This window comes from Melanotaenia boesemani, chromosome 22 (genome assembly GCF_017639745.1).
Source record: "Melanotaenia boesemani isolate fMelBoe1 chromosome 22, fMelBoe1.pri, whole genome shotgun sequence".
Classification (NCBI taxonomy): Eukaryota; Metazoa; Chordata; class Actinopteri; order Atheriniformes; family Melanotaeniidae; genus Melanotaenia; species Melanotaenia boesemani.
The window spans coordinates 14611065-14636954 of NC_055703.1; the positions used below are offsets into that span (position 1 = coordinate 14611065).

The 25890-nt window shown below is 39.3% G+C and overlaps 1 protein-coding gene across 6 annotated transcripts; it reads right to left on the reverse strand.

Moving 5' to 3' along the window:
* On the reverse strand, positions 1–25794 carry ppp1r13bb (protein phosphatase 1, regulatory subunit 13Bb). Of its 6 annotated transcripts, none has more exons than XM_041975199.1 (19): positions 25475–25794; positions 25068–25238; positions 16839–16986; positions 15565–15684; positions 15003–15073; positions 10931–11032; positions 7959–8133; positions 7426–7625; positions 7171–7335; positions 6793–6985; positions 6129–6257; positions 4280–4413; positions 3700–4156; positions 2810–3603; positions 2594–2731; positions 2374–2507; positions 2153–2271; positions 1777–1976; positions 1–1014 (listed from the first exon to the last, which is right to left on the reverse strand). In XM_041975199.1, the coding sequence occupies exons 2-19, from the start codon at positions 25074–25076 to the stop codon at positions 973–975; spliced, it is 3330 nt and encodes a 1109-aa protein (XP_041831133.1). In that variant the 5' UTR covers positions 25077–25238; positions 25475–25794; the 3' UTR covers positions 1–972. The 6 variants fall into 6 exon arrangements, with proteins under 6 accessions (XP_041831133.1, XP_041831132.1, XP_041831131.1 ...); XM_041975198.1 differs by having other exon boundaries at positions 2105–2271; XM_041975197.1 differs by having other exon boundaries at positions 2105–2271; positions 2594–3603; positions 7195–7335.
* Positions 25795–25890: the final 96 nt, after the last annotated feature.

The window sequence follows — 25890 nt, forward strand, 5'->3', positions numbered from 1 at the left end:
TTATTGTCCAAAAGCTCGCTTATAATTTATTAATTTTCTTGCCACACATCCACAATATTCCTGCATCCAGAATCTGAACAGATACTAAATAAAAAAGAACAAAAGAGAGAGAAAGTACATCTTGCAATGATATTTGTAAAATGCAATTCATGGCGATGAGTGAGCTGTTCATCTATCATCATTCTTTCTTTAATAAACTGGAATTCCTTTGACTAGCCTATATGGGTAATACTGAGAATTTACATAAGTTTCCACTCAGATTTTCATTTACTGCTCAATAAGAATATCTAGAAGGACTCCTGGGAGTCGTTATTAATTTCAGATAGCAGCAAATCAATTGATTATCTCACCCTTTAAAAGATTTCTGCAAGCTCTTAGGGGGTTACAGATTTAAAACTTAACTTTATATTAATCTTTGGTGGTTAGGCTACAGTAAGTTTTTCTGCAATAGTGTATTTCTCAAGGGGATCAAACTGGCTCTAAAAATTACTTAACATCCAATAACTCAAATTACATTTCACTGACAAAAATCAGCAACTTTTCACCCTTAAAGATGAACTTTCAGTTATCATACGGTATCATGTAAACCGGTGATACCGTAGGGAGATGGAGATGGCTAAAGAAGTGTGAACACTGCAAGAAATATTGAGACAAGGGACTGTATTTTATTTTTCATCTGTCAGAACAGTGACAGAGCAATAAGTTGAAAAGTGGGGGAGGGAAGGGGGGGGGGTGGCAGTAAGGATGGAGTTATTTAAAAGACTTTGGAGTGCTTGTGTTTGTGTGTGCAGATGTAAGTATGTGTCAGAGTTTAGTGCCCTCTGCTTCAGAGAGAATGATTTTGTGAAAGCAAAAGGCCAGGGGAGGTTATGGCCACAGGGAGAAGATGGAGCTCCAGACTCCTTTTGTTGTTCTCTGCTCTTGGTTGTGTCACTAGTCCAGCTGTTAGCTGCAGGTCACTGGAGTGAGACACTACGCCAGGGAGCGCTGACGAGGTTTGATTCTTGGATAAAGCTGCAAAGAAAACAGACAGGAGACATGTTTGATTAACTCAGTTTGCTCATGTAGTTTGTAGTTTGAAAAAGAGATTTCATCATTTGTTCTTATGGATTGGTGCAGCTGTACATTTGATAAATTTCTCTTCGAGTGTCTTTCCAAAAAAACCTGGACATCCCATTACTTGAGCTGGACACTAAACTGGCTTTACTGATTTTCTTCTTTAAGGAAGAGCAACATCAACATTTAAGAGAAATCTTAAAAAAAAAGGCAATCAGCTTATAGTTAAAAATCAAGAAATTCCTAGTGAGAATCCATGGCAGACCTAAACTTTACTGTGGCAGTCTCATTTAAAAATGGCAGATGTCAGTTTTTTCAAAGATTTCTAGCAGGATTCAGATCAGGATTAATTGCTGAACAGGTTTTGGCAGTCCATATTTTCTTTTAAAGAATAATTTCTCCTCTTGGGTGTGAATTTCAGGCTGATGTACAGCAGAAAACTTCACTGTCAATCTTGTTTTCTGACACCAGGATACATGCTTTACTCCAAACTTGGTGCTTGGTAACCTTCTGATTTCATCACTTCTCGTTTGAATTCATTCCTAACATGACAACACATGTAATGCACTTGGCTTAACTTGATTTCCTTTTGCCCATAGAACAGTATTTCAGAAAGACTATGGCTTAGATTTGAAGGTTTTTCTAATTTCGAGTCCTGCCTTTTTGTGCTTTTCTTCCAATAGTAGTATTGAGTTTCAAACCGATAAAAAATGTCCTTACCCCCAGCAGGTTGCGGGGCACGTAGCCCTCATTGTCCTCAAGTCGTGCCCACCACCACTCTGTTTCACTGTCGTCCTGTCGCCGCAGAATGGTGATAGCATCCCCCTCCTTAAAACACAGCTCATCTGGATTCTGGGCTTCATGGTCCCAGAGAGCATACACTGTCCCCTTGTTCATTACACCCAACTTCTCCTGAACACCTGCACAAAAGAGTGAAAACAGGCATTAAAATTTTATTGAAACAGCTTAAATTTGCATTTTTATGTTATTACTACCATCACTAAAGGCTATCTCAATCAATATGACTCATTGGTGTACTGCTTCTCACCATATAGAAACTGGGAACACTGGATATAGCCCTCTTCCATCTCCTCACATTTATCTGCTGCTGTCTCCACATCACTGATGGTGCTGGCAAAAATGGCAGCTCCTGACTCAACTAATAACTTGCAGAGATGAACACTGTTGCACGAGGCAGCACAGTGAAGAGGAGTCCTGCTCAGGCAAACACAATAAGGAAAAGAAACCCATGCAGTAAATGGAAAATACAACAGTAAATATCATTCGGTGCTTGTGTTTCAGATAGCTTAGGCTCACCATCCGTCACTGTCTGCAGCATTGACGTTCACACCAAAATCCAGCAAGAACTTGACTATGTGATGATGTCCTGCACACACTGCATTGTGCAGTGGTGTGATGCCTTCATCATTAGGGGTGCTGGGGTTCGCCACCTGAAAAAATTAAGAACAATGAAAGATAAATAATTGTGCTTTATGCAAGTATAAATAGCACCTACACATGTACAGTGATGACATACCTCATAGATGATCCTTTGGACCAGATCAAACTCTCCCTCCAACGAAGCATCGAGCAGCAGGGCCAATGGATTAAACTTCACCCTGAAGCCATGACCAGTGCGGTCCGAGTTGGGTTTTTTAAGGTTTGTGCGCTTCTCCTTTAGAAACGAAGAAGCATGAGTTAGACCTTTATTTATTGAATGCAACAAAAAAATCTGTTCGTATTTATCTCTCACCAGCTGTTGTGAAACTGCCGTACCACTCTCCTCTGGAGTAGTGACTTCCGGTACAGGGCTGGGCAATGACACCTCAGAGCCTCCCACATTGTTGTTGTTGTCGTCGTCATCATCCTCTGGTCCCACTACCTGAGCAGGATCTGCAGGTCCTTCTGGTGGTGAAGGAGCTGGCTCATTGTCATTGGCATCAGGTGTGGCAAGTGAAGCCTCAGAGCCCAGTTTCTCTTCCCCTGCTGATGGTGGCAGCAGTGTCTCGGAGAGGAGGTTGCCGTTGTCTGTATCAGCCAGAGAATCACCTCCCAAATATCCAGGAGGGTTGGCTGGTTGATAAAATGGTGTTCCATTGCCTGCACCATTACCCCCCGCTGATCCACCAACACCATTCCCCTCTATTCCTCCTGCTAGAGTGTTGAATCTCTGGTACAGCAGTTTCTGGATGTTGGGTCCGCTGGGGCCCTCTGGTTCTGTGATGGAACTGCGCTTCTTGAGTGGCCTTGGAGCGTTGGCCAGCTTTTTACGAAGCACTTCGAGGTCTGCATCACTTTGGTAGCGCAGTGGGGAATGTACCATAGGTGTTAGCTTTGTAGGGCTGAGAGGTCGTGGGATGTTCTCCACACTGGGAGGAGGTGCTGATGGCTCCAGATGCTGGAAGCTCTCGTGATCATCAAATTCTCCATCTACTGTATCCTCAGCGCCAGCCTGGCCTTGGAGCAATGGGAAGGCCCCTCCTGCCTGACTGAAAGGCAGAGGTGAGGGAGGTGTCGAGCTGGAGGATAGAACAGGCTTCCCGTACACTGGAAACAGACATCAGGAAATTACAGTTGAATTTACCGGTCAGTTATGTTTTAGATTCATTAAACTTAAACAGACAAGCTCTTAAAAGCTCTTACCTGCTTTGACAGCAGGCTTGAGTGGCTGGCTTTTTGGTGCCGTCTGCTGGAGGTACATGTGATAAATGGAGCTGGAGTTCACGGTAGGTGGGCCCTTACGAGGCGACTGAGGCCGTGATCCTCTGTCTGGGATAAAGGGACGCACTGCCACAGCCGGTGGAGGATCCAAACGCTCGCTCATTCCAGGGGAGAAAAGCGGTGCATTGGGCTGAAAGGTGGGACTTGGTGGCACTGAGATGCGCTGCTGTATCTGCTGGGAGGACGAGCCTGTGGAGGGGGGGGCGCGGGGCCACGCGGGAGCTGGTGGGTTTGGGAGTGGGCGAGGGGGAGGGGGAGGTGCATCTTTGCGGCGTTCCAAGGAACTGGCTGTGTTAGAGGAGGTGAGGTGGGATCCATACGGTGGTGGCTGTGGCTTGGTTATGGCAGGGGAAATCCCAGCAGTTTTTGAGTCTAGCACCTGTGAAAAAATGCAACAGGAAATCAGAGATTTAAAAAATGTAAGAACAATCATATATATATATATATATATATATTCTTTTTTTCCTGGCTTTTTAAGGCAAAATGTAATGAAAGGACCTACCTTTTCTGCACTTGGAGTGACAGGGGAGCCTGAGGGAGGGCTCTTGCCCTGGGTATCAGTCCCTGAGTCTCTTCTCTCAGGAAGTTTTAGAGTTGTATTGGTCTTGCCTAGAGTCGGCCAACCAGTATCATTAGCTGGGCCACAAACACACCACAGAAAGTGTTATAAAAAAGCAAAAAGATCAAATTCCACAGCTGTAATGATGTTCTTTTATCAACTCGTCACAGTGACAAAATGTCACTATGTAGAGCTTTTTCTTTTTTCCCACAAATTAAATAATTCCTCTTGTTTGACTAAAAACATTGTGTAAATATTAGCAAAGGTGTTCAAACACAAGCATATGTAACTTTGAAAGAAGGGTTCAGGATTTTGAGAAGTTTATCCTATTCATCAGACCCCATAAAGCAACATTTACACACACTGTTGCTTTTGTGTTTATGTGAAAATGTCCATTATGCTGCTCTTGAGGTAGACAAACCATACTCCACCAGTCATGATTTTGGGGTAATGTTGTAAGTCAGATATCCTTTTAAACAGACCCAAATTTTCAGGGACCGGGGGGGGGGGGCGACTACTGATCAATAGGACAAAAATCCTGAGTATGTACAACAATGATAGTAATGGACATATGCATTAGTATTCTAGCTACAGGATTATTACTAAGTCTTGTTATAATTTAGAAACTATTAGTAACTACTGCACATTGAGTGAAAGATGCAGATAGCAAATACGGCCTCAGTTTTTCCGGGATAATAAATGATCTCTTAAAGGTTTCGTGCCTGTGGACAGGATGGATAGGGTAAAAAGAAAGGATGGAAACAAAGACAACAGAACAACAAAAGTAAATGCTGTGCACTTTGCTGTGCAAGTCTAATGAAAGACAATCCGTCTTATAGCTGTAATGCTGGTGACCAGTGCGACACAATCAGATTTTATTTTAATCCTGACTTGACAGAACAAGTAAAGGCCCGATTAAACAATGTTTGTTAACAATAACTAGTGACAACCAAGGCAGTGAGCCAGCATATAAAATATTAGAATCTTGGAAATTGGACAGGAGATGATAAACTACTATGAGAATCCAATGATGCAGTAACATGTACAAGTTAAATTCCTTGTGCATGTTGAAAGCTTCCAGCATTTCTTGCAGCTTATTTGTTGTGAGTATGTTGTATGGAAGTTAGGATTACGACAGGAAGTCTGGGAATGTTATGAACTTAAAAATAAAGTATGACTATGGCCTGCTTTGCATATGTAAATTCATGAGGCACTCAACTGTTTGAACCTTCTCAAAAATGTACAAACACGCACAGGATCAGCAGTGCTTTTCCAGTTGATAGAGCAGTCAAATCTGCACATGGCAGCAAAATGTTTCTACATGACACCCTGCTACTTTGAAGTCATTAGCCAATCCACATAACAAAAGGAAAACACTCCAAATAGAATTACCACACATACTTTCAGTACTGCACAGGCAGTGGGGCTTAATGATGGCACCTGTCAGCAATAGCTGGATTCAGTCAGACCCCACAGCTGTGCTTGCTTGTAAGCTTCATATTGTCTGAAACCGCTGAAGCAAATCATCAACATCCCATCAATTTTGTGGAGTATAAAAGTAGCAGCTCATAGTTTGACAGGGGAAAGCCCAGTCTTAGCACTTTATTATCTGGCGAATTGAAGACATTAGCAATTTGAAATTAAGATTATACAACTGATTAATGACCATTATTCCATGTAGTTGGAACTTTGGTGTAAAAACTCCAGTGCATGCTGAGGATCCTGTGCTACAATCGAGAGACAAGGTTCATGAAGTGCCGTCGTTTTGCTTATGCAGCACTTGTGCACTCACGGGACGTGCCGTCAGAGCCAGTGGAGGCTCCAGAGCCCGGGTGTGTTTCTGGAAGGGACAAGGGTACCGGGTCCACAACGATGTCTAAATCAGACACTTTCCAAGGGCCGGGAGGCTTTCGCACACCGTCTGCCCAGGAGAAGAGTTGCCCCCAACCCCATCCCCATTCAAAGAGACGTGACAGAGAGAGAACAGTACAGACACATGAAGAGACCAGGAGAGACAAGGGAGGGAAAACAGTTCACATAACACAGGAAGAGAGTGAGGTTAGAAAGGAAGGAAAGAAATCACAGAAATTAGGTCCAGGTTGAGAACTAATCAAGAGTTTAGGTAGGAAAGAAACAGTTTGGACCCAGGAGGAATTAACTGTTCATGCTCGATGTGTGTAATGTGTAGTGGTGAGGCTAGATTCATGGTCTGTCTGAACTGGATTTGTGATGGTCAGGTGGTACTCTATTCCACTCTGTATCGCACAGCTGTCATCTGTGTCACTCATCTTTATAAGACCAATGATTTAAAATTTCCATCCACCTCAGCTATGATCAGCAGTGCAAGTGTGAATGGATTTTTAGTTCTGACAGACCATAACCCCGATCACAAGTCAAGTTGCACAATGCCTCGCATTATAGGTGACATAAATATAATTCTGCAGGTTTAAACCAACCTGATTTGGGGCGGCCTTGGTTGGCTTGGTTATTAACACCTAATGTTTGAGGCTTCAATGGATCAGGCGGCATGGTGTAGCCCCCATCCTGTCGACTGGGTACAGGAACTTGGATATAAGGCCCAACAGCAGCAACACGACCCATAGTACCAGGAGCTGGCTGGGGAGAGGGAGGCCCATTGGCTCTATTTAGCTATAAAAAGACAAAGTTTAAATGTTAAAAGTGAAGACAAATAAGAGAGAACTGCGTACTAATTTTAGTACTACTAGTGGCCTACAGAGCATATAAGGAAACTAATAATAATAATAATAAATAAATGAATGAATGAAAAATAAGGAAAAAGAAGAAGTAGTTGTGTTAAGTTGTCCTAGTCTTACAGGAAGGTTCTCTTTTTGACGTGCCTCAGCTTTTTTCTTGTAGAGGCGTTCCCGCAGCTCACTGATGCGCTTGTCCATGAGCGTCACTTCCATGTTGCGCTTGTTCAGAAGCTCCTTTTGCTGCTGCAGCTTGCTGTTTTGCTCCTGGTTCAATTTGTTCCGAATCTGAGGATGATGAATGTATTTGTAAACAAAGATAACATACATACAATCACCAATGTCTAGTGGAATCAGGAAGCATATGCCATGCACTACCTGAAGTTCTTGGTACAGTTTGCGGAGCTCTAGGGCTGCAGCACCGGTTACTTGTCCACCCAGGCCGGTCTGTATGCCATTGAGCTTTCCTCTCCGCAGGTCCTCCAACTGTAGGCTTAGTTGCTCCACCCTCAGAACTGCTGCCTGTAACTCGGCCTGCTTTTCTTGGAACAAGCTGCTCACTTGCTCGATTTCAGCTGCTGCATGTGATAATTTTATATATGTTTTTATTGAGCAGGTAAACAATTTCATGTGCACCAACAACTGTGATAGGGTGGAATTCATAAAAATAATTAAAGGCTCTAAAAGATTTTTTTTTTTTTTTTTGAAAAGGTGCATGCTGATTTGGAATATTCTTGTAACACATTGTGAAATAAGTCTGGCTGAGCTTTTTTCCTTCTTCCCTGTTATATTCAAATATGTTGACATCTGTGAGCTACGTATACATATAGTGAATCAATGCTCACGGCTTATTCAAACTATTTATTTACATATAAAAGTCTATAAATATTTGTAGTTTTAAGTATACATACACAGATTGCCATTGATGACCTTGCTGTAGTCCACTTGACCTCTCATTGCCCGAATCTTCTTGAGCTTTGCCTCCTGGTTCTCCACACGTTCCTTCAGCCTCTGCAGCTTTTCGCTCTCCGACACAGTTTGCTGTTGACGTCGCTCCTGCTGCTTCAGGTAACGCAATCGTTGCTCCTTTACAGGGTGACAGAGATTGATATTTAACAAGCATGCAGACTCAGACTCAACCTTATTAGATTCATTAAATTGTATATGCTTAGCACAATTTGAGTGAAGTAAAAAATTATGACACCTGCATGATGATAAAGCAGCAAGGCACCACTCCAAAGCTTAAAAGATATTACCGAAACAGACATGCTTCAAACTAGGCTAAATCAATCTACTGCGTGTAATAAAGCATATACTGTGATGTGTCAAGACGGTCTGAGGGCTGAGGAAAGGGTCAAATGACTTCATCTCTACCCAACTGAGAACTGCTCTAGTTAGCATCCTAAAATAAGAAATGACAGGCCCAAGTTTCCAAATGCCTGCAGGGCTTTAGGAGGGCCTATTTTCCAGACACCCCAACAAAGGCAGTAAAAGGTCTTTATCTGCAGGTCTACAGTGGCTTCAATCTTGCATAAATGATCGGCAAACCACAAGCACGGAGGTCAGACTGAAACAAAGAGTGACAAGATAAATCCATTTGCATGGGGTTTTTTTCCACTATTAAAGGGAAATCTATGCCAAACCAATACTACCATAGAAATTAATCACTTATATCATGAATAACTGAGAAAAAGGTGGGTAAAAATGAAATCACATCTGGAACTCAGCTTTACAAGGCAAAGAAAAAATCCTAAAGAGAGGATCCTGTGTTTGTATTCATAGAATGACTGAAGAATAATTTCTGACAGAGCGGACAATCCCCACACCACGACTCACGTTGCATCTCACTTCATCTGTTACATAATGGGCTGTCCCCGTTTCAGGTCATGACAGACTATTTGGAAGAGACTCATGCATCAGTAGTTCACTTGACTTCCAACATAGTTGTCAAAGGATGTGTCCTGAAATTAACTCAACTAATGGCCAGTCCACAGGTTTTTTTTTTTGTTTGTTTTTTTTTTTTTAATCGTACAAAATAATGAATAATTTGTTTCACATTAATTAATTAGCTTAAGCCTGAAAACAAGAAGTCTAATAAAAATTCTTCCTGTTATTGGGCATACGTGAAAATGAATAACAGAGAAAGATGGGGTAAAAATAAACATGTATTCATAAAAACAAACAAAAAAGAAAAAGAAACGCTAGAAAAATAAACCAAAACATATTACAGTGGGACCTAAGCTTTGTAAGTGAGTTTATAGTAAGTTTAAAGGCTTTTTAATTTACTGGGTACTTAATTATTTTAAAAAACTTTCATTTAAAGATACGCTTCAATCTTTATATATTTATTTAGATATCAAGGAGAATGCAGTAACAAACATGGTATTAAAAAAAAAAAAAAAAAAAAAAAGCTTAATCTTTAATTTACCAAAAAATGCATCTGCCTACAGTCCCTCAAAGGACTGAAGCCAACATAATAGTGCACACATAGTGTGAAATACTGGGATACAGTGAGTTTCCTTTGCCTCCATCAGGTTTGCAGGACTGACAGACCAAACTTGTTTGTCCCATTTCAAATAATTTAAAATAATTTTTTAAAAACAGTTTAAACAGAATTTATTGTTGTTTACACTGATGTTGGCACGGAACGCTGATTTGTGTTTCTGCTGACTGCATAAATCTAGCTCCTCCAGGACATTAATAATCTTCAAATACATGGTGAAAAAAATTAAATTATCCTTTTCAATCTTTGGAGGATTAAGAAGAAATAAAAATGAACATATTTCTGTTTTTTTGTTTGTTTGTTTTGTTCTTTTTCCCCTTAGAGCATGTGGGTTACTTCACTTACTTGTAAGTAGTTTCAACTCTTAAATTTTCTAATCATGAAGAACCATCCCTACTAAGCTTTCATTTTATATCTTTTAGGTTTTTTACGTTCACACTGGAGGTCTTGATCCTCAAATCCTAATGTTTTTTCCCCAAAATCTGATTTTTTTGAGTGGCTCTGTTAACACTGCAGCTCAATTCAGATTTTTTTGCCCGTATGTGACTCATCAGCTGTTTTTAAAGACAGTCTGAAGGGCACAAATCTGATTTTTTTAAAGTTTGACCCAGATTGGACGACGAAGAGACCTCAGTCTGAACGGTCATGCCGCATTTCATCCAACTTTGACATCACAGAAGTGAAACAAATGGCAATGTTACGCACAACTGGAAGCGGATCAATAATTTACTTGATCGATTGGGCATAACTTTCTTGGTTGCAACTGTGCAAGCACTTCCAACATGATACACAAACACGCAAAGCATCCACATTTATTTCTGTAAACACTACCCGCTACGTCAAATCATGCTTTCCTCTGTGCATGCTTCTTACTTTACGGTCACATATCGTTCACTCTTAAGAGTAAGATGACTGGTTTGAGTTGGCTTAGAAAATCTTCAAGGTTTTAGCCAATAAGTGACCAATAAGAGTTGATCTTTACTGGAAAAAATTCAATCCAAACAAGCAGCAGAGGACAAGTGCAGTGTGATCCAAGGTGTGGTAGGCAGGCTATGATTGGTTGTTTATTAACATTTCGTCTATAATGCCTGTTGACTAAGACGTTTGTAATGACACATTTGCAGCCTCAAAAACACAAGCATTTATGTTGTTAAAGGATTGTCCAGTTAACCTACATAAACGGTGAAATATCAATTTCACAAGATAAACTAGACAATAGGAAAATTTAAGTGTATACTGAAGCTAACGAAGACATTTAACATTACTGCAGTGTACTGCCTTTTTTGTAAAAAAGATTATAGTCAATAAAATACCACTATATTTACTGAATGAGTATCAAGATAATTAGTAAGACAGAGGATAAAAGAATGGAGGTGCTACCTTTGCCACAAGCATCTGCTGCTGAGCCTCGATTTGCTGCTGTTGTCGTGTGGCCATCTCCTGCAGCTCTGACAGCGTGAGCTCCACACGCTGATTCCCCACCTACACAAAAATCACACAAGATGGTCAAGACAGTAAAATCTGAGCAGAGTGATGTTGACAACCACTGAGAAGTTACGAGAATCACTGATGTATAGTGACACAGAAGAGGGGCAAGGTTTCTAATTCGTTCAAACAGTAAGGGTGTGGTTGCTGGTACCGATGTTTGTTTTTGTTTATGAAAAAAAAAAAATCATATTATGCACAAAAAGCTAAAATATCAGGGCTTATCTTCCTTCTACTAAAGGCTATTTGAGATGAGGGCACAGCCTGACATTTTGCTTCCACTTTTGAGCTGCTTTGTGCAGGATGACACACTTTTAAAAGATGCACCGCCTTTCCTTCAGCTACAACATTTAGCAGCTTTGAGCAAAAGCAATAAAACTAAAAGCTGCATCTGAACTCTAAGAGTTGGTGACATGAATCTTTGTGTCTTTATGTCAATGCTCAGGTGAAGTTTGACGGGACAGTACGTCAGAGGCAAATCTGGAAGTCATTAAGTGCAGAATAACACACCCAGCATCCAAGGTTACATAAGCTAAAAACATTATACAAGAAGAAAAGTGCTAAAATTAAATACAAAGAAATGAGTTATGCAAAAAATCTATTTGCTGAAAGGATTTTAATAACTGACTTCAATAGACTCAGGGTAAAATACAGGAGACTTTGCAATACAGAGTAAGGGTTGTCTACCTCGAAAACAACCTAATTGTGATGGGACATTAAATGTGATGAAGACTCAGTGAGCAGGACATCTGAGCCTATGAGCACAGACTTCATATCACATCACATGGAGAAGAGGATACTAAACTGAGACAGAGAAGCTACCACAAGACAAAGATTGATTCATTATTCAAGTACACAGAATCACCAGAAGGCAAATTTTGTTACACCAAAATGAAACATGAACCCTGTCTGGCATTTAGCTACATTAGATACCCACTAATAACCCGGACGACGGAGCTCACCCCACAGATTACTGTTATACACATGCATTCCCTGCAGAAGATTTTCTTAAAGATGACCTACAACTGAAAACAGTTAGAGGACGGCCTTTTCTGAATCAGAGGTGCAGTGCTGGATAACGACCAATAAATCCCCTATTTATGGTTTACACTGAGCAGGAAGCTGATGAACAAAAGCAAACATTCACGCAGGGACAAACATCACAGGAAAGCTCAGCTGACAATCAACTTGCCAATTACTCTTTGTTCATCATGTAATTGATTAATCATCAAAATGTCACAGCTCTAACAATAACAAGGACAACCAAAACATGTAGAACTCTCAGTAAGAAAAACATAGTCCAATCCAACAAAGTGTCATCCCCTTTCAGGTAACAGCCTTCTAGCAAAACATCCGAAGGGCCTGCTGCAATATAGATGAAAAGGGATTCACCTCACAAACAGTTCACATAAAGTTCTCTCCTTCATCCAGAATAAAGGGCCTATGTGATGTTCAAGAGGCTGCAGAGTAAAGAAGGACTTTATTGTGCTTTTCTATTCAAACTAGAGTCCTGACTTTCGTCTAAACTGGCAGCCAAACTTTGAATAAAAGAGCAGAAAAAGTGAACGAGTAACTCCATGGTACAAGCTTCACTAGAATTCTCAGTCTTTTGGAGGGATGCACAGAGGGAGACGATAAAGCCAGAAATGTCACAGTGGGTTATTACTGGTTCAGAAAAGGGCTTCTTTACTGGTGAAGAGATGTGTTAGAGGCTTACAATGCATCAGTTGGAGATAATCCTAAATATACATAAATCAGCGGAATTGAAGGCGAAATAAACAAGCAAGGACAAAGTTACTGCTCTAACTTGATTTTTAGAGGGAGATGTTCTTCAGACGTTTCTGAATAAAACATGCTTCATATGCAGAATAATTTCAACTTCGACTTTATTATGCAGGGAAGCAACAGTAGTGTACAACTCAAACATGCCCTCATCTTATTTGCAGCGTTGCCCTCATGACTCAGGGAGCGTTCCCCTACCTGGCATTTGTCAAGATGTCTAGAGATACTCTGGAAGGGGAGGGGGTGGGGTGAGGCAACTCATCCGCAGCCAAAGCTGAGATGGGAAGAGCAGGGGAAGCCACTGAGGTACACACACACACACACACACACACAGAGCCACGCTCCAACGCACTCAAGCAGCGCTGCAGCAATGACAATTCACCAGACGCAGAAACAGACACGCACACCATCAGATCAGGGGGACTGGAGAAACACCCAAATGACTACTCTACTAAATTCCTCTCATTTTTTTAGGCTTTGTTAAAAGGTGGAATAAATATTCTATCCCCAAAAACAAACAAACCTTTTCTTGAGCTGTTAGTGCATCTAGATGCTGTCAATAATTCTTGCGGAGACAGAAATTGTTATCTAAAAAATCAAAATGCATGCCATCAGTGCTGTACCTTATTGAAGAGCCTCTGTTTTGTGGGAAGCAGAATCCCCTCAGTGGAATCAGTTCTGCTTGGTAAGGGCAGTCTCTGGGGCTTGGGCAGTAGCCAGTAAAAAAGCCAAAGGAATGATCCTCTTAGGCGACCATTATATCATTCAATAGGCCGACTAATATAATCCCTCTAAATCAGATTTTTGAAAAACTTGGACATAAATGAGCTCCGGCCCCAGAGAGGTAAGAGGGCACAGACCTTGCAAGCTGGCAAAGTGAACGTCACCCAGAAAATCAATAGCTTGTCTTTTAGCTTAGTGGCACAGATGTTTGTAAAAGTAAAAATGTTTGTGGCTTCTGTGCTTAAGTGCATTTATGTTGCATTAAAAATAATGTCAACTATCAGCTTTAGGACCATATGAATAAAGAGAAAACCGTATGATGGATACAAAACCTAAACACAGTCTTGAACTGTTCCTTTTTTCTTCATTTCTGATGATTGATAGTTTCTGTCTATCAAGCTTTATTCTGCACATCTTTATATTTTTGCAACCTGCTCCTCTGTATGTGAGGCTCACCATATCTGCATCTTGAGAAAATCCATTTACATTTTGGTAATCGAGACGTGTCTTGATGACTGACGTGCATCATATCAAGCTGCATAAAACATCAAATATACTGTAAGTAGACCAGCTACCTCTCTGAATGGCTGTTATAAATATTATAGTAGTCTAAAACTGGAAACAAAACCTTGAGGCAAAAGATTGAATCAGTCACTTTGGCACAGATAAATGGCCAAAAAGGGGATTTAAAAGAAATTCTTCAAAACTTCAAAATACTACTAGCAAACGTCCATAGATAACAACGGAGGGCCACTCAAATGTTTCTGTTATTGTTAAAGATCACAAGAGCCCTTAAAAAGGAGGAAAAAAACCCAACAAAAACAGAAAGATTGTGGCACTGAGGTATAAGAGTACCCAGAAGCTATCCCCCCCCCCTCCAAACAAAAACAGCACTCCCTCCATCTCCTGCTGTTTTTTTCCCTTAACCCTTAAGGTTCAATTAGTTACAATTCCTCAACTGCAACACTTTAATAGTGCAAAATCTGGGACAGATGGACAGACAGTGAAAGGATGCTGTGCCAGAGGCTGCTCTTATCAGAGTCATTCACATCTCCTAGCAGACACATCTTAAAGCTAAAGAGCTGAACATGACAACCCTAAGAGAAAAAAATCCAGACAGTGTCTGGAAATGGAGTAATACTGGAACAACAAGGTCTGGTTTTATACCAGAATCATATGTCTACTATATTCCTACTTTTACATATTGAGAATGAGTTTATAATTATGCTTTATAGGAACTAATATGTGGTCAATTCTAACATAATAAAAAACGAAATGTGACCTCTGGATCAATCAAAGGCTAAGCTAGTGTGGACAAGCAGCGTGGAGCCTCTACTTAAAAAGTTAGTTACTTAGGAAGCTTTTTTAAAAATGAAATATAAAGCTTAACACAGTGTGTGTGCCCTATAATGATGGTTTACTTAGAAAAAAATGTCTTAAAAATCTATTGACTATTTCTCACCCCGTTCTCATTGTGCTTCTCTCCAGAATTTCCACTTCTGTGACTTGTTTGATCCTGAGATTGCTGACTCCCTGCAAAAAGGAAAAAAAAAACAATCACAAATTCAGCACAGTCAATATTATGAAAGTAGAACCTTTCAACTTGCCCCCCGATATGCTTTAAAATACTTAAAACCTCGTACTTAGATTAGAGAATAAAACAGTTTACAGATAGGTACTGGCTCAAAGAAAAAAGGAAGGAAGGAACAAAAACCTTTTGTGGCTTTAAATCGCGTCTTATCCCAGTTTGAGATAAAAGAAAAGCTGTCTGGACTATTTTGATGTGTATCGGCATGAGTGTCCCACAGCGCAAAAAGAGAAAGCAGGCAAATATGTACAAAGACCCAAAAGATTAGAGATGGCAGACTAAACAGAACAGATAACCCCAGAGGGACACCAGTGTCCATCACCAAATCTCCTGACTCAAATCTCTTCCCATCCACTGAATCCACCCTCTGCTGTAGATTCATTAGATATGAGTGTGAGTGATACAACATGGAACAGAAAACATGCACAGAACACACCTTGGTCGCTGCTCTCAGTTGGCGAATCTTCATGCCGGAGGAAGAACTTGACTTCTTGTTTCCGAGGCCCCCACTTCTGCAGATGTTCGTACATCATGTGCTCAAAGGGGATCGCTCGCTCTGAACAGCAGACGAGTAAAGGAAAGAAGCAACAGGTCGATTAGCTGCGATCTAACTATTCCTGAATCCCACAAGTCAAACACAAAGTTCTGAGTTCCAGTTACAGAATGACGCAGATACAATTTTTCAGTTCATAATAATAGCTAAGATTTGGGCATTACTAGAGGTTTTGTGTTACCTAGCTGTTTGTCTTAAGGTTAAATCAGGTCTCGTATTTCTTCACTTCAAATGAGAAAATGGATATTTACCAAATTGTACAAAACTTTTCTTTACACATACCAAATTAGAACAGTACCAACTTTTCAGCTGGTTTTCTGTTATTTACTTTCTCTCCTTTTTTCTTGTTTCCTTCAACACAAGCTACATCTGGATGGTGTGGGTGAACAATTCACTTAAGGCAGAATCAAAATTAAGTTGTGACATCTTAAAAAGAAACCAGTGTAATAATTGGGCAACTGCAGGAGCTTAATCTCCCTTTATAGTTTAAAGGTTTTAGTTCAGTATGTGCAAAGAGAAGACAAAGAGTGAAGAGTCAGAAAAAAAAGATGAAGATAAATGACAGATTTTACAATGTGTGATTACATAACCTGGGGTAATAAAGCCCTTATGCTTCGATGTTGTTGAGCAGGGAATAGGTCCTCAGCAAAAAAAATGCTGATAAAACTGGGTGTGTCAGCACAGCAATGTAACGGGTGCAAATCGCTTGGACTGAGTAGAATTGGTTGTGACAGTGCTATGGACTGTACGGGCATGTATTTCTCTTTGGTCTATGAATTTGTTTTTGACATGAATGATTTTACTTGGTAATACATGCATCTCACTACTTCATCACTCAGATAAGTAATGCATGGCCCTGCTGAACACCTGAACTCATTATTAAAGGGTGTGTTTTAAATCAATAAAGACAGCTTAGGGCTATACAAAATGAAATAACCATACACAAAGAGGAAGTGTCATGCTCAGCAATCATGCAGCCTCAGATAAAGCCTTTTTTTTTTTTTACTATCCCACCTGCTTTTCTTCCACTGCAACATGGTGAAGAACTGGATAAAGTTTCTTACAATAAGATGCTCTCAAGTTTGAATGATTGTATGCACATCATGAGGTAAACAGGCTGTAAAACAAGCAGAACACAGCTTTCCAACACTTCTTACCATTGCCTCTCCAGACCTCAGCCAGATGGCAGCCGCTCTCACCGGGCTCTTTGCAGAACTCAACGACATCGCGGCACGTCGTCTCGGGCGTTATGGGTACCTCAGTCACAGCCTGTTCCCCATCACTGAGGTACACCGTCAATATCATCTGAAAGGGGGAATGAAAGAAACCGTCAAAAGCAGAACAAATAACCATTTAACACTACCTTAAAAGACTAAACAAGACATCACAAAATATGTCATGTATGATGATTTAAGGATGAGGTTTAATCCACTTTAGTGACGCTCAAAGTCCACCATGATGGTACATTTTGCTATCAACCATTCAGAATTGTTAGTTTAACTTTTGATGACTGCATTTCTGTGTCTGCCACATTTATGATTAGGGGTTGCCTATAAACATAGTTTAGACTAGAACAATAATACAAGTCCTCACAGGCTTCCACCTGCACTTTTTTTTTTTACCATAAAAATAATATAAGACTATACTTATAATATATATATATATATATATATATATATATATATATATATATATATATATATATATATATATATATATATATATATATATATATATTACTGTACTTCTTTTCAAGTTATTAACACGTTGAATCACTTAACTCAATGGATGTCTTTAGTAATTCTGTGTTGTTCCAAATTTAATATAAAAAAGAAAAAAAAAAAAAAATAACACACACAGATGATGTACTTTGTAATAAAAGCACATCGATGCTGAAATTCAAAGGGATTAAACTCCTCCTTTGCACGGTCATTAAAAAGGGACTGGAAAATATCCTCAGCTAGAAAGGCCACAGAGCACAATGTCTGCAATGTGTGTGTGCGTGTGTGTGACCTTTAGACAAATCTATACAGCACTTCACCGCCTGCGATGCTAAAAATAAATTAATCCGACTGAAATCAGCAATCCAACTAGACCCCTGTAATGCTCACAAGTTTAATTTTCTAAAACACAAAATGCTCAAATATCAAAAAGATTCATTTTTCTTCTTGTCTAAACAAATGAAAACTTTAAGAAGCCGAACAATGCCTCTGGACTTTCCTCACTTTGATTGTTAAGCTTTCCCAACAGTTTTTGGAGATTTCTTGCAGGAAGCCTGATATCTTGCAAGATACAATACTGAACCAGAAAAATGAATCCACATCAGCACTAAATGATTTCGAGATTCCAGCTGTTAAAGACTTCCACTTCTTACTCTGCTCCACTTTGTTGTGGTCAAGGTGATTTAGGAAAAGGGGAAATAATGAGCTCCATCATTTCTCTGCCCTGCTTTCAACTACTGTAGAATGAAAATAATTTAAAAGTTGAAACGTGTTTTTTATTTTTTATTTTCCGTCATCTTGCAAGAAAAACAAAACAAGCATACTGCTAATCCTTGTAGCCTTAATTCTATTGGCGTAGAGGACATTGAAACTCAAATTTGCTTTTGCAAAAATTTCTTTGCAATAATAAAACTTAAGTGATCAGTGTTAGCCTGAACAGCATTAAAAAAAAAAAAAAAAACATACACAGAGTTCAAATACTTCTGCATGTTTGCAGTATTTTACATTAATCCAATGATGAATTCCATTTCTTTGAGTCAGTGTTTTCTCCATCATCTGTTCTGTATACTTAAGCACTGCATCATGTGGTGACTTCAGTTGGACTGAACTTGATGTTTTACTGTTTTTAAAACCAACATACACAAAGCACAGTTAGTTTATTCCAACATATCAAATGTCAGACAACCGTATTAATCAAGTGATACACACACACACACACACACGTCCATTACCACTGAAAGAACTAAAAGCAAACCAATGAACGTCAGCAAATAAATCCCCACAGACCAATGGTTCATGTTAATATATCATATCCAAGATGATTCATTTGCAGTCTACATTACAATTTATGTCATATTTAACAATTGTAAAAAGTAAATAAAAAAAGAATCCTAACCTCCCTAAAAATCCACTTGATAATTCCTTTGCCAATGCTTCAACTTTTTATCGAGGTAAAAAAAACGATTGGCTTGTGGAAAGTGAAAAGATGATAAACAAGTCAGTCAGAAGTCAGTGTTTAGGCACATCTCTGCACATGGCATGTTTTCCACGCTGTAGAGGCAGGCATATTCTCATTGCTTCCTGTGGCACTGAGCACTCAGGGGGAACTAAGGAGTGCCTTCCTGTTTTATATGACAGGCCTCAGTCAATAGAAACTAGGACTGTGTGGGGGGCACAGAAGCAGCACATCTCACAACAAAGTGAGCTTTGGAGGGAGTCTGAAAAAGGAAAATGTTTTGAAAAGTGATTGAAAAGTCAATAATCTTCATGTAAATTGGATGCAAAGTGATTTCAAATTCATTCTTTATTTATATGAATATGATTTTAAACTCTGTGCCAACATGAAAAAAAGGGTTTTGTTGTAGCTTGTGCTACTTTAAAGGTCATCAATTAAAAATTGTGGGGGGGAAAAAAGTTGGCTCATCCTGCATTGAGGGGCTTATACTAACTTTGTATACAAGGACATACACTCTTGAATCTTCAAATTTCAGGAAATGTGATGCAGACTGGTGACTAGTGCTTGCTCACATCAGTGGGAGTTTTCAGGTTCTTTAACTTGTTTTCATGAGAAACATTTAAAAATGCAGAGGGAAACAGTTGGGTGCCAGCTGTTTCACTGCAGCTTCAGCTCGTTATACCTGGGCAACCTTTGTACAAACTTCAATATTTCAAAAGGTATCATAACATGGAGCGCCTGAGACAAGAAACTACTTTTCTCCCACATTCCAGAGTGAAGGGCCATTAACTGTAAAACACACTGCTGTCAAATCAACAGACTTTTCCTGATGAAAAAAAAAGAGAAACAATATTACGAACATGCACACCAGTGAGGTGCAAAACGGCATGTACAGCTTCTAGGTACATTCACAGAGCAACTCTTACTGCCAACGCACATCACTGTCATATATAATTTAGCTTTAGTCACCAAGCTTCCTATAGACTGTGACTTCAGAGGATTCTCTAGGACAAAGTGACTCATGCTTTGTAGTGATGCAACCCTGTGATTCACTGACATTTTCAGTAGCAGCTTAAATGAACGAATATGATAACTTGTACTTGGGGGATTGTGTGGCTTCACTTCCAACTATGAGTCTAAATACCACTGATAAAAAAAAAAAAATATATATATAAAAAAAAGTGTAGAAAAATAAATAAAACGGTGCCAGCTATGGCATAAGCAAACATGTTACCTTGGCTTTACTTTATGCATCTAAGAGATACTATATATATATATACACAAGAACCCCAGTGAGATCATAATCTCTTTCACAGATATGAACTGGCCAAGAAGCCTGCAGGACATGTCAATATAAAAACCAGAACGTAAAACTATATAATTTAATTTGATACACAGACATAAACAACCAGGAGATAAGAATAACAAGTTAAAAATTTTAACGAAGGATTTTCATATGATTTAAGAAGAGAATTACTGGAAGAAAAACAATGGAAATTGGAAGAATATTTCTACATTTTACTATAGCTTTGCACAGGTGACATGCTGCCTGCAGCTCACATCAAAACAAACCCTCAACAATTAATCAGGTCACACAATCAACCAATCAGGCAAATGATGGAAATTTCATTCAAACCCACATGGTTAATACTAAACTACATAATTGAAAAACCATTTTAAAAATACTTTAAATTAACTAGAGTGTTGAAAACAGCATCTTTAGTGATCTTGTTGAAGACCAGTAGAGAAAATACCAACCGCCCTCACTAAGCTGCGTCTGCCCATACTCCTGTTTCTCTTGACCGCCCTCCGTTTCCTCTTCATCTCCTTCTTCGGTGGCCGTTGATGTTCCTTTGCCCAAATGGGGCTCTCCTTCGAGAGGCTTACAAAGCCACGTAACACTATGGTGACAAACCTCTTCATCATGGTGCTGCTGCTTTTGCAGTCATGAGATTTAATTGTTATGCCATCCCGAGCAAAATCTCTAAACCCAACAGTGGTGCGATCATTAGAAAAGTGCTGCAGAGGAGACTTGGAAGGGAAAAAAAGAAAAGAAGAAGAAAAAAAAAGAAAAACTAGCTAGATGTGCAGTCCTGGACGGGAGGGGGGAGAAAGCGAGCCAGAGTAACAAACAGAGAGCGAGCGACAGAGAAGGAGTAAGGAGGGAGGTGTGGGCAGAGGAGGGTAATGACAACTGCTTCTGTGGAAAAGTGAGCCTGGGATGTGCTTGGTGATTACTCCCTGCCACTGAGTTTTGGCACAGCTATGACAGGTTAGCAGGTCTGGGTAAAAATTGTGCAAAGGCAGGAAGGAGATTAGTTTTACGCTTGCTGCATGTTGGCTGTGCATGACTTAACCCATTCACATTCTAGAAATCTGTACTAAAACCTGAGCAGCATCTAAAAACTCCCCCCCAAAACCTGGTGATTATCTGAAAAACATGACACGATTGTCACTATTAACTAAAAATTCAATTTTTAGCCTTTGGCTTGCAGGGAGATACACACATGTTTATAAAAGGGAATCTTGAGCTGATCTCCAGCAGGATTGCTTAAAAGTGCACAATAAGCAGAATATTGTTTGATGAGCTTGAACTAAAAAATGAGATTTTTTTTTTTTTTTTTTTTTTACATAGGAACTTATATAATCAGGTCCTCAAGCATTTAAATAATGACAGATTTTTCCTAATTCAGCCTAAGTATGATAAAATAATTGGGTTTGAATTCAAGCTACTAAGAAGTGATTAGATAAATTAATTATGAAGAAAAGTAATTTTTTGGTATTTGTATTAAAGTTTTTTTACAATTAATAATCACATTCTGTTTTGTATGGCAAATATTTGAAGAATACAAGGCAGCCTACAACTGAGTTACAGCTGAATTTGTTTTGTGTCATGAGGAAATGACAACTTGCCATGTACTTTTAGCCAAACCTTTACTGTGTATTGTTTTATTAACAGAGTAAAAAGATATGGAAAATCTCTGCATACTTATAAATGACGTGCAAAATGTGAACAAAGTGACTCATGTTCAGATGCCATTGGTTTAAATTGGTCTTTGTGCTATCTTTACATCTTAAGATGTGGCCACAACATAAACATCTCAATCCCATTCATGGCTGCTTATGAACACATCTCAATAATTTTATTCCAAAGAATCAGTAGCCCGTTTTCACACAATTATTCCTCATGCTTTAGTATTTCTTGGCCACACAATAATGCAGTGTATGTTCGGTCCATGCCAGAAAGACTTGATAGTTCTCTAACAGCTTTAATAGTTTTTTTCTTTCTTATAAATGTTAGGTCAGAGCTGGCTGCAGAATTCCAGACCAGGATATTGACCAATGTAATAAAACTGTTAAAAGGAATCCATCCTCCATTTTTCTCTTGGCAAACAAAGCAGGAGGTGATATTGTTCTAAAATGCAAAAGTAAGCTTTCCACTGACTGCCAGGATACTGGCATGACTAATGTTACTAAAGTTATAAATAACAGTGCAAAACTTCTAACTCAGATATGTAACATCTGAGCAGAAATTAAGAATTGATTCTATCAGCCATCACATCATCAGCAAAGGCCAGTGACCCATTTTCTCTGGTAGCTGCATGTGATCATACCATAGCATTGCCTTTTTTATTAGGTCTCATCAGTATGGTTTTTGTTTTCCTCAGTTAAAGGACCAGGCAGGTTTTTTTCATGTTTTCTAGTAAAGTCTTGTAAAGCAGATATGTTCTCTGCTGCATTGTTATCTTCAATGGTGCACTTTGTTCTTCTGGACTGTTTTACAATTCTCCATTTAGTTTTAATTGAGACTTTGGAAAGCACATAGAGAGTTCCTATAAATGTCAACAGTTCAATTACTGTTATTCCTTAACACTCAATGCAGTACTGGTATTGTAAGCTATTGTACTTAATTGCAACTACCAGTTTATACTTTAATCACATCCTGACTGCTTCATTCTACCACAATGGTTTACAGAAGCCAAATTTCCAACTGTCCAAATTCTTAAGGCCCAATTTCATGCTGAAATAGTTACAAAAGGTTTAAAAACAACTCCAGTGAATCAGATGTTCAAATGTGAGGGTTTGGTATGATTTGCCAGCAAGATTCAAACACATCAAGTTATTCCTTAAAATAGTCCTCATTATTGTGATATAATGCATCCATTTCATTTCATTAAAATGTGTCTGAAAGGAGACAAAGTCATTTTATGAATTACATATTAAGTTTGGTAACTACCAAGCAGAAAACCATTTCATATTTCCCACTTTCATTGGGAAAAATATTAGCTTTTGTCATGAAAAGACCAAAGGAAAAAGCCACTACTGGAGAGAGAGCAAGAGGAAAGTTCCTGAGCCCTGCAAGATTTAATTTGCAGTTTATAAAAAAAAGATCCTTTTAACTGAAAGCTGACTAATGCACATTAAAATGGGCAGCATTTCAAAAGTCTGATTAATAATGTATACTCCCACAACCAATAAAAAGTTATAAAAAAAATCTAGCAGTCTTAAAAAAAGTGTGAGTTTTAAATAAATCAATAACTGACTCTTTTCATAGGCTCATATTAAGTTTTAAGGAAAGGCTTAACAGAAAAAGTCATCCACATTCAACTATTTTTCATTTTAAAGTGCTTTATAATTTATCTGCAGCGACCTGCTTGGTGTTATTTTAAGCCTGTGAGTCTACAAAAATGTAAGTGTGACAATAAGAAGCAATGTTTACTTTTCCTGTAAGTCACGCTCTGCCCAGTTCCACTGTGTGAGATTAATGCCACTTGACAATCCACTCAGCTCTAAAGTTTCCCTTAACAACAGAGCATTAGTCGACGCAGCCACACAGACCTAGATCTGCCAGGGTCTCATTGGCTGCTAGAGTCACGCGAGAACCAAATGCCTCGCTGCCTCAGCTCCACTGGCTCTTTGACTCTCATAGCTTGTTGGTGCCACAGGACACAACTGTCCACAGCGACTACAGCCCCAGTGAGGACCTGACAACTACAGCAAACATAGTGTTACTTTGTACTTCTGAAAAGCCTCTCTGGGGTTATATTCTTGGAATTCTCTTTTATTTTCTTCTTTCTTTCCGCCAAATGAAAAAAAGCACTTTTAGGACATTGCATTTTCAGTCAATCACATTCAACGGCAAAGACGCCGGCCAATAATAGATCATCTACAGTGATGACGCCTTATTGAGCATACTGTAAACTTATCCTGCATTTGAGTTCATGTTCTCCTTCCTGAATGTAATAGCTTTTCCCACAATTCATCACTGCCTTCTCAGCACTAAAGACAACAAAAGAGGTTCCAACAAAGCACAACTCCAACTCCTATAGAACTGCCACTCGGGTATCCTATTTAACGCAGCACATAGTGTCTTGAACAATAACACCACAGAAAACAATAGATTGAAATATTTAACATGTAGCAACGCCTTCTGTACCAACTGCTGTAAGCATAGCAACCAATATTATGAGTTCTTCTTAACCTTTTGAAATGTATTTTTGTCCAAAGAATAGATGGTCTTTAGCCAACCTACACAGAACTGACATGAAATGTAGTAAATCTCCCTGCTTTTTTATTAAACAAGGTGCATTATAAGTTTAATCAAAAGTGGTCAAATGTACTGTGTTGAAATTAGATTCAAATAGAGTTAAAAACAGACATCAGGTGCTCCACAAACCATCTACAGTTCTGAATGGTTTTGCAATGCTTGTAATGATTGTAACAATAAAATAATAGTGCTGTAGTTATGGAATAAGGCCACAAAGTTAAGTGGATACTTTCAAGTTTCTGGTAACTAATCACACTAATCACACTAATCAGTAATCATACAAATTAACACTATCAGGTAAACTGCACTTTCGGGGGAAAAAAAGTGTGTGTGTGTGTGTGTGTGGAGAGGGGTTGAAAAGATAGGAACTGTCCAACTTCAGTCTATGTGACAAACTAAAATTGTGAACATCTTCAACACTTTAGTGATTTCATGCCAAGATGTCTTGTATGTTTACGATCTTTAAACAGCAGACCTCAAGACATATAAAACACTTTGAAACCCCTATGCAGAGCATGACACGACATTTTCGCCTTGCACACAGGGTTGATTTGATTTTGTGCCAAAGGGGGGATCAAATCGATAAATGTTGAGGCACTGATGTGAATTAAAACATTTGGGAAGAAATTATTTCATGCGAGGGAAGTCTGTATGCACTCACCGGCATCATATTGGCAGCTCTGATGGATCGAAATCAGCGTGCATCGGCAAACTGACTTTTGGCTAAGCCCACCTATTTTCCAAGGCACCAACGTTGAGTCGATCAAGACCCACCTCGCTAATAATAGGCTCGATAACTCCAATGTGACAACCAACAGGGCCTCGGTGCTCTCTGTGGACAAGACAGCAGAATTATTTTCCATACTGTTAACACGAGCAGTTCATACGTACTCGCAATAATCATTAAACAGGCGCAAACAGTGATTTAAATGGTCCAGGCGTGGCTCTGAGCAGCTACTGCTACAAACAAGCTGATGGTTAGCCCAAAATATCAGCTCGCAAAGCAATACTAAGGCGTGTCAAAACTAACAACACGTTTTAGCACATAACATTAATAGTAATACTCACCGATGTCAGAGACGATTCATTGTTTAATCGACTAAATTTCTGCTACGTTACTGTTAAAGGCACGCAGCTAACCGAAGCAACTGTCAGCAAGCCAGCTAGCGTTATCTCAGCGTGTTAGCTGGTTTCAGAGATAGCTAAAGGACGGTTCGCCAGCCGATCTCTCTGGTCCTTTGGTTTGCATGGGCGACACGAGCAATAGATGGAGCGCCTTTCAAACGAACATAAACCAATACAAATCCATCCAAATTCATTTACTGGTTTTCTCAATAAACCAATGAATCATCATTAGCAAACTAGCTTTGCTAGCTGTCGAAAATACAAATAGCTGGAATCCAATTGTTGACGATAGGAGGGGCGTGGCTTCATCGCAGCAGCGACGCTGTCACGTCAACGTGGAATGCCAAGAATTGAACGTC